We start from the raw sequence: 9,025 nt of genomic DNA, 5'->3' as shown, positions 1-9,025 counted from the left end.
AGCCTTCTGTGCAGAAAGCAGATTGATTCCTGTGTCGGAAATCGGTGAGGGCGCCGCCTGCTCCACTGGAGAATGAGGGCAGCTTGTGGATCAGAGCGGCAGTCGCCATGGAGACTGGGGCCAGGTCTGCCGGAGGAGCGCTGGCCACTGGGTGGGAAGAGTCCAGGGCCCACTGGTCACAGCTGCCTGTCCCAGGGTGGACTGTCCCAGGGTGGACGGTGGCGCTGGTGCCCGGCCCCTCCTGCTTCCTGGCACAGGCACTCCCCACCTGGAGGAACAGGCAGGTCCTCACCCCAGGGCCGTGCTCTGGTTCAAGAATCCCTTATCTTCTGGTGGAGAGGAGGAATCCTGTATTTTCTGGTGGTCTCCAAAGTGTGGTCTGATGGAAATAGGATGCCAACCGCATTCAAGAAAGGAGAAACAGGCTAAGCTCATCTTAGTTCATTCACCCAATACATCCAAAGTACGGCCACTGCACACCCTCAGCGCGAGAGATTGCAACGTGGTTTCCATGCTGTTTTCCACACTGAGCTTTTGGCCTCTCAGATCACACCGGGTGCATCTCGGGAGCCCAGCTCTGCGGGGCCAGGTCCTGGACTGCTCAGGTCTCCACTGGGCAGTGTCATCCAAGCTGCTTTCACCAGCTCCTGGGGGATTTCTGGTTGGCGGGAACATGGTCACTGTCAGCTGAGCTCCTCCCACTGCTGAGGACTCCAGAAAATGACCAGGAGTAGAGAGGGAGGCTACAGGGGGCCCCAGGGCCATCCAGTTCCCAGCAGCTCTGTTCCCACCACTACAGGCTGCTACACTCAGCTGCTGCCCCGGCCGGGGCGAATCAGCGCCTCTTCCTCCTGCGGCGCGTCGGTCTCTCTGCCCGGCCCTCCTGAATGTGGTGGGATACACATAACGTGATGTTTGCCATTGCAACCATTTCTAAGTGCATAGTGAGTGGCATTAAGCACATTTTCGTTGTTGCACATCCCATCTCCAGAACTTTTTTTCTTGTAAAAGTGAAACTCTGGCCCCATGGAAAAACTCCTTATTACTGCTCCCCCAGTCCCTGGAACCCACTGTTCTACTTTCTGTCTGTGAATGTCATGACTGTAGGGCCCTCATATGAGTGCAGTTACACAGGATTTATCCTTTTGGGACCGGCTGATTCCACTCAGCATAACATCCTGAAGGTTCACGTGTGCTGTAACGTGTGTTAGAAAAAGGCTGGAAATTATCCCATTGCATGAACAGACCTCTTGTTGTCCATTCGTCCATCAGAGAATGCATGAGTTGCTTCCCCCCTTTCAGCTGCTGTGAATAAAGCTTTGCACATGGGTGTGCAAATAGCTGTTCCTGACCCTGCTTTCAGTTGGGGCGGTGGCTCATGCCTGCAATCCCAGTGCTTTGGGAAACCAATGTAGGAGGATCACCTGAGGCCAGGAGTCTGCCACTAACCTAGGCAACATGGCGAGACTCCATCTCTACAAAACATTTAAAAATTAGCTGCATGTGTGTGTTAGAGCGTTCTCACACTGCTAATAAAGACATACCTGAGACTGAGTAATTTATAAAAGAAAGAGGTTTAATTGACTCACAGTTCAGCATGGCTGGGGAGGCCTCAGGAAACTTACAATCATGGTGGAAGGGGAAGCAAACATGTCCTTCTTCATGTGATGGCAGGAGGCAGAAGCGCTGAGCAAAGGAGAAAAAGCCCTTATAGCACCATCAGATCTCAGGAGAACTCAATGTCACAAGAACAGCAGGAGGGTAACCACCCCATGATTCAATTACCTCCTACCAGGTCCCTCTTGTGACACATGGGGATTATGGGAACTACAATTCAAGATGAGATTTGGGTGGGGACACAGCCAAACCATATCAACATGGTAGCGTGCACCTGTAGACCTAGCTCCTCAGGAAGCTGAGGGAGGAAGATCCGTTGAGCTCAGGAGGTCAAGGCTACAGTGAGTTATGTTTGCACCATTGCACTCCAGCCTGGGTAACAGAGCGAGATTCTGAAAAAAAAAACAAACAAAAAAAAACCCCACAAAAAACAAAGACCCTGCATTCAATTCTTTTGTGGATACACCCCAAAGAGGGACTGTCGATCCTATGGTAATTCCGTCTTTAATTCTTGGAGGAGCCACCAGGGTGTTTCCGCAGTGGCCTCCCCTTTCCGCGTTCCCACCAGGCTGTTTCCGCGGTGGCCGCCCCTCTCCGCATTCCCACCGGGCTGTTTCCGCGGTGGCCGCCCCTCTCCGCGTTCCCACCGGGCTGTTTCCGCGGTGGCCGCCCCTCTCCGCGTTCCCACCGGGCTGTTTCCGCGGTGGCCGCCCCTCTCCGCGTTCCCACCGGGCTGTTTCCGCGGTGGCCGCCCCTCTCCGCGTTCCCACCGGGCTGTTTCCGCGGTGGCCGCCCCTCTCCGCGTTCCCACCGGGCTGTTTCCGCGGTGGCCGCCCCTCTCCGCGTTCCCACCGGGCTGTTTCCGCGGTGGCCGCCCCTCTCCGCGTTCCCACCGGGCTGTTTCCGCGGTGGCCGCCCCTCTCCGCGTTCCCACCGGGCTGTTTCCGCGGTGGCCGCCCCTCTCCGCGTTCCCACCGGGCTGTTTCCGCGGTGGCCGCCCCTCTCCGCGTTCCCACCGGGCTGTTTCCGCGGTGGCCGCCCCTCTCCGCGTTCCCACCGGGCTGTTTCCGCGGTGGCCGCCCCTCTCCGCGTTCCCACCGGGCTGTTTCCGCGGTGGCCGCCCCTCTCCGCGTTCCCACCGGGCTGTTTCCGCGGTGGCCGCCCCTTTCCGCATTCCCACCAGCAGTGCCCCGGCTTCCCCACATCTCCAGCAATGCTTGTTATTTTCCTGTTGTTTGCATGGTCCTCCCTTCTCCATTTACCCACAGAGGCCCCAGGCACAGGTGCGGGTGTGTCCTAGGGGATTAGGTGGGCCAGCCCTGCTCACCTGCAGAGCAGAGGGCCTCACCTGGTGATCTCGCGTGGAAGCAGGTCAGGACCCTCACCCGTGGTACCAGGGCAACGGAGCTGGCTGAGCACATGGGGTCACCAGCACAGGCCCCAGCGCTCTCACCTGGGCTTCCAGGTGGATGTTCCCATGGCTGGACAAGGTTCAAACACGGCGCCCAGGCCCGTGCTGCCTCCCGCTGAGACTACATCGTCTCCAAGGGCCTCATGGTCACCTGCATCCTGGTGGTGGGCAGGAAAGCAGCCCAGGAGGGCAGGTGGGTGTTCCAACGGCGTGTGCAAGTATGGGGGCCAACCTTTCATGAACACATTGAAAAGCAGTCCCATTGTAGGCCAGGGCCCTGCACCATAGACCCTGCACTGAAGACCCAGGTCCCGTCCCCACAGACCCTGCACTGTAGACCCAGGTCCCGTCCCCACAGACCCTGCACTGTGGACCTGATTCCTGTCCCTACAGACCCTGCACTGTAGACCCGGGTCCCCTCCTCGCAGACCCTGCACTGTAGACCTGGGTCCTGACCCCATAGACCCTGCACTATAGACCTGGGTCCCCTCCCCACAGACCCTGCACTGTAGACCTGGGTCCTGTCCTCATAGATCCTGCACTGAAGACCCGTGTCCCGTCCCCACAGACCCCACACTGTAGACCTGGGTCCTGACCCCATAGACCCTCTATTATACACCTGGGCCCTGTCCCCTGTGGAGCCGCCCATGGGTTGGGCCCTAGTTGAGGACCCTGGCCTGTTGTAGGGCTGTTTGCCCAAGGGCCTGTGTGGGAGGCCTTGGTCTCACCACACAGGCTCCGTCCCTCCAGGTTCCGCCTGCCGGAAATGAGGGCTTCTCTAAATTCTCGCTCAGTATCAGAAATTCTGACTGACTGAGCCTCAGGGAGCTTCTGAAATGCATTTTCCAGCACCCATCAGCGGTGAATGGAGGACTTGTGTTATGCTCGGCCTCAGGGAGTGGGAAGGACTGACTCACCCTCCTGCCCTGCACCGAAGGTCCTTCGACAGCAGCTCAGGCACCTGACGCCAGGCCAGGCTGCCCTCACTCGGGGTCTCTGACTGTGGATGGAGCGGTCGCTGCCTCCCCAGAGGAGGACCCACTCACCTCTCCCCAGGTAGGAGCCGCCCCAGTAGCCAAGGGCTAGAGAACCCACTGGGCCAGCGCCAGCCGATCCCCCTCCCCCCAGCTGTGAAGCCGGCCCTCTCACCTGCCCCTCGCTAGCGGGCAGGGCGGCCTCTGGAGACTGGTGCTGCTCACGGGGCCGCGCCTTCCACCAAACTGCCAGGCCAAGGTCCTCGGCCCCAGCACAAAACAGGCTTGGGCTTCTCGGCTACCAACGTCGTTTCCTCAAGGTTGGACTCCTGAGAGAGCCGAGTTCATGTGAAGACCCTCCCTCCTGTGAGGCTTCCACCCACCAAGCGATCCAGACTAAACTCTTCAGCTCCCAAAGCTGCCCTGGTTCCTGCAGCCTGGGGAGTCAGGGAGTCAGGGAGGACCTGAAGTCACTCACCTGGGAGCCCGTGTGCTGTGGGGCTGAGGTTGGGGCTCCCACAGGAGGAGCTGAGGGTGGCATCTGAGAACAAGTGGTTTATCTGGGAGGTGGCCCCAGGAAGCAGACAGGGGAAGGCACCTTGCCCAGCAGTTTGACCATGTGGGCAGCTCGTGCTGGGCCTGTGGGGCCTCCCGGGGATGTGATGATCCCCACGGGAGGAATCCGTGGTGTTTATCTACCTGCTCCTGCTTGGTGGGGGCAGGAGTGGTTTTCTACTGCTAAGGAGCCCCACTGCGGATGGGATGTTTGGTTGGCACCTTCCAGCCACCTGCACAGCCCCAGGGCAGGCCCTTGGCTTTTCTTCCCATCCTGGCAACAAGAAGGGGATGTGGCTGAAAACACCCCACACCACCATCAACCTCACGTCGACTTGGAAAATGCCGGCAACTGCAGGGATTGGTATCAGAGCCCACGCTGGGGGAGGCCTGTGAAGTCGGGGGTTCCTTGGTGTCACAGCCCACTCTGCGGGAGGAGGCCTGTGGGGTCGGGGGTTCCTTGGTGTCACAGCCCACGCTGCAGGAGGAGGCCTGTGGGGTCGGGGTTTCCTTGGGATCACAGCCCACGCTGGGGAAGGAGGCCTGTGGGGTCGGGGTTTCCTTGGTGTCACAGCCCACGCCGGGGGGAGGCCTGTGGGGTCGGGGTTTCCTTGGGATCACAGCCCACGCCGGGGGGAGGCCTGTGGGGTCGGGGTTTCCTTGGGATCACAGCCCACGCCGGGAGGAGGCCTGTGGGGTCAGGGGTTCCCACTGACACATTTCTGCGTCACAGATTTGCGAACACGGGGATGCTGGGCGTCCTGGTTCTGCAGAGCACGCAGTGGGCACAGCCTGAAAACCACCTTTCTAAAATGGGCGTGGTTTTCGTGACCTCCCACCTCCTCTGCAGCGGCAGGTAGGGGACAGCGGGTCTCTGAGTGCATCCCTGGCTGCCGGCCAGGCCTCGAAAGGGGCGTAGATGGCTTAGATTGGCTGGACTGGGCCTGACTTATAAATAATCCAGGAGCTGTGCGATGCCTCCGGGGCCGGGGCTGCCACGGGTCTTGCCTAGGGAAGATCTGCGGGAGGCTTGGCTGAGTGAGTTTGCTTTGATTTCTCAGAGAGTCAGATGGGCCTCTTGGGCTTCAGGACACCTGGTGAGAGCTCGTGCCGGTGTCCTGAACTGACCGCTCCTGCCTCGGAATCAAATCGGGGGCAGAAAAGCCAAATCCAGGCCAGGGGTGACCTCGAACTAAAATCCCCTGGAGAACTTGTTGAAATGCAGGTTCCTGGGCCCCTTCCAGAAAGCCAGCTCCACAGGCAAAGCCGCCCAGGGCATCTGGGCGGGGCCCAGGGCCACGCCCCGAGAAGCAAAGTATGATGGCGCGTTTAGAATCAACGAGCTGTGAGGAGGAGAAAACCAAAAACAGGGCTGAGCCTAGAAAGTACTGCTCATGGGAGGGGCACGGTGGCTCACGCCTGCAATCCCAGCACTTTGGGAGGCCGAGGCAGGTGGATCACCTGAGGTCAGGAGTTCGAGACCAGCCTGGCCAACATGGTGAAACTCTGTCTGTATTAAAAATACAAAAATTAGCCGGGCATGGTGGCACATGTCTGTAATCCCAGCTACTTGGGAGGCTGAGGCAGGAGAATTGCTTGAACCTGGGAGGCGGAGCTTGCAGTGAGCCAAGATCGCACCACTGCTCTCCAGCCTGGGCAACAGAGCGAGACTCCGTCTCAAAAAAGAAAGAAAGAAAGTACGACTTGTGGTGAGAGCTTGAAGGAGGCGCCTTCTGCTGCAGCCTCTCCTCTTGGGCTGGCCTTGCCCGGTGGACTTCAGGGACCTCATCTGGCCATGCAGGGCCTCCCGCCAGGCTGCCAGGGTCCGGGCTCAGCCGAATGCACAGGTGTTGAGGGCTAAGAACAGATCCACCTTGTGGCATTAGAGACCCAGGCCGTCCACCAGGTGACCAAAAGGGCCTCTGATCTGACGGAGAATGATTACCTGAGGCCAGAGGGGAATCGAGGCCAGGGCCACCCCTTTAGACCCGGATGTGGAGGCCTGGGTTGGGCCCAGGCACTCACAGGGCGTCTGTGCCTGCGGCGTCTGCACCCGCTGCCCGCACCCAGCAGCCCCTGACCCTCGCTGCACTGACCCCAGCCTTCCTGCTGGTGTTGGCTCCTTGCTTCCTGCCTGGCTGCCCGCCCCCTCTGAGACTCATGACTCATCTGACATTTCTCAGGAGGCTCCTCGGTGCCAGGCAGGCACACCAAGGCTCTTTTCCAATAATATCTCAGGACGGCTTATGGCACCGGCGCTGCCAGCGGCTGGCACCTCTAAACCCAGCGTGCGATCTGTCTCCACAGCCACCAGCCCTCACGCTGGACATGGGGGCCGAGGCCGGGCATCACAGATGCGTGGAAAGCTGGCCACAGGCTCCTGACTAAGGACCCTTGGACCTCCTCTTCTCCCGCCGGATAAGAAGCGTCCCCTCTGTGGGCGACGATGCGGTCCAGAGCTAGAGAGGGAGAGACTTCAGAGAGAATGGGGCCCAGGCCGCTTTAGAAAATGTCTCCTCTCGCAGGCGGTACTGGGGGGTTCTGGGGTGAAGGTGTGGCCGGCACAGCTGACCGCTGCTGTCAGTTCCTGAGTGGGCCACTGAGGCCGTGGCAGCAAGCCCTGCCTGTCGGGGAATGGCGAGGGTGTGAGTGCTTGGACCGTCATCCTCGGCTCAGAGGAACTGCTCAGCACGCTTCTCCCGTGTGAAGGTGATGACTCCGTTTCTGTTGGTTCTTTTGTGAATTGAAATGAGCAAATTCAAGAGACTAAATAGCTTACTGTCTATGACACCCATGTCTCACTGTTATCTTTAAAGACACAGGGAGCATAATCCCTGCCCACGGGTTCGTCTCGGGGATCTGGGGAGGCCAGTGGTTAGGACAGAGAGCGGGGTGATGGCGTGCGTGCTGACGGCCCCGAGCGTGGTGACCCTAACCCTAACACAGTGCCACGGCCCGTCTCCGGGTGTGGCTGCACCTGCCCAAGCAGCGGCAAAGTTTCTGTTTGGGGCATTGGGCAATCGTTTCGGAAAGAGCTTCCGTGTTAACAAACTCTACTCCCAACCTCCAGTCACGGCCAGAATTAGGGCCAGTGCCCAGGGTTTGCCCCGGGACACAAAAGCATCTTGAGGGGAAAAAATAATCATCGAGATTATGCAAAACTTCCAGCCCCTTCGCTCTTTAGCAAACCTTGGCTGCAGCCTCCAGCCTCGTTTCTCAGGACACCTCCAGCATCTCAGCCCCACCACGAGCCCCCAGAGACGAACCTGGACTTGGGTGAGCTCTGGAGGGATTCGCTGGTGGGGGAAGTGTGGAGCCTGGCCCTGCGCAGGGCTGGGCCTCGCCGCCGGCCCTCCTTCCTCAGCTGGTGGGCGGCGCGGGCCTCTGCCCCCTGTTCAGGGAAAGCAACCCCTGCCTGCCGAGGGTGATATCTATGCTTGCATTTCCGGGGTGCACCTCCATTCGCTCGTTTTTAAAACTCCATCTTTAATACCTGGTATTTTCAATGCTGACGCTGCCTGACAGTCCCAGCTCTATGGTATTTTCAATGCTGACGCTGCCCGGCAGTCCCGGCTCTACTTTCTAAAATGAATAACTGGAGTTGGAGGAAAAAGCAGTTTTCTGAAACTCAGGGCTGCAGCCAACCTTTGTCCATCCAAGAATGGACAAACTGGGGCACACCTTGCAGCCACCTCGACATCAGACAGGCCCTCCTGCCCCGGGGGCATGGGGACACGGCCATCGTCTGGAGCACGTGTACCCAGCTTCTCAACACACCACCACCCGCCTGGCCCGGCCCCTACCCTCTCGCCTTCTGCACCCCTGCAGCAGCCAAAGGCTGGTTTCCCTGCAAAACGCGTGACCCCATCATGTCCCTGCTCATATGCTCCCGCAGGGCCTGCCACCCTCCCCGGCACAGCCCGCCGCCCTCCTCAGCAGGGCCTGCCACTCCTCTAGCCGGCAGGGCCTGCCACCCTCCCTAGCAGGGCCTGCCACCCTCAGAACCCGAAGATCTCAGGGCGCTCTAGGAGTTCTGGGGAGCCCGGCTTTTCCTGCCAGGGAAAGCACCTCTGACCCGTCTCCTCCCGCATCAGCTCCTGGCTTATTCTCCGCGTGACCCGTCCCTCTCTGTGAGTCATTTGTGTTCCAGGGCAAGGCTAGCCGCTCCTGGGGCCCAGGCACACACAGGCACACTGGGATCATTTGTGAAATAAATGAATGAATATTAAATATTCCATTTCAGTTACTGCCAAAGTCACTGGACCCTGGATTCCACGTGATCGCCCTCCAAGAGCCCTGGGGGTTGCGTCTACCCCTAGCAGCCATGTCTTCCTCCCCACGTTAGTGAAGTCTGGGGTTAGTTCAGTGCAAAAACTTACATTTATCAATAAAATGAAATCTCGCCAGGCTGTGTGCAGTGGCTCACGCCTGTAATCCCAGCACTTTGGGAGGCCGGGGTGGGCAGATC

At 59.3% G+C, this 9,025-nt stretch overlaps 1 protein-coding gene across 1 annotated transcript; it reads left to right on the top strand.

Moving 5' to 3' along the window:
* The first annotated feature begins 1,097 nt into the window (after nucleotides 1-1,097).
* Nucleotides 1,098-7,345, top strand: LOC129006497 (arginine-glutamic acid dipeptide repeats protein-like). The gene is made up of 5 exons (XM_054436196.2): nucleotides 1,098-1,197; nucleotides 2,186-2,900; nucleotides 2,989-3,221; nucleotides 3,966-5,413; nucleotides 6,865-7,345. Exons 1-4 carry the CDS (start codon nucleotides 1,098-1,100, stop codon nucleotides 4,112-4,114), a joined length of 1,197 nt encoding a protein of 398 aa, XP_054292171.2. The 3' UTR covers nucleotides 4,115-5,413; nucleotides 6,865-7,345.
* The last annotated feature ends 1,680 nt before the right edge of the window (nucleotides 7,346-9,025 follow it).

The sequence above is a fragment of the Pongo pygmaeus genome, chromosome 8, assembly GCF_028885625.2.
Source record: "Pongo pygmaeus isolate AG05252 chromosome 8, NHGRI_mPonPyg2-v2.0_pri, whole genome shotgun sequence".
Taxonomy (NCBI): domain Eukaryota; kingdom Metazoa; phylum Chordata; class Mammalia; order Primates; family Hominidae; genus Pongo; species Pongo pygmaeus.
Note: the sequence above shows the minus strand (reverse complement) of the source record. Positions and strands in the feature narration are given on the sequence as shown.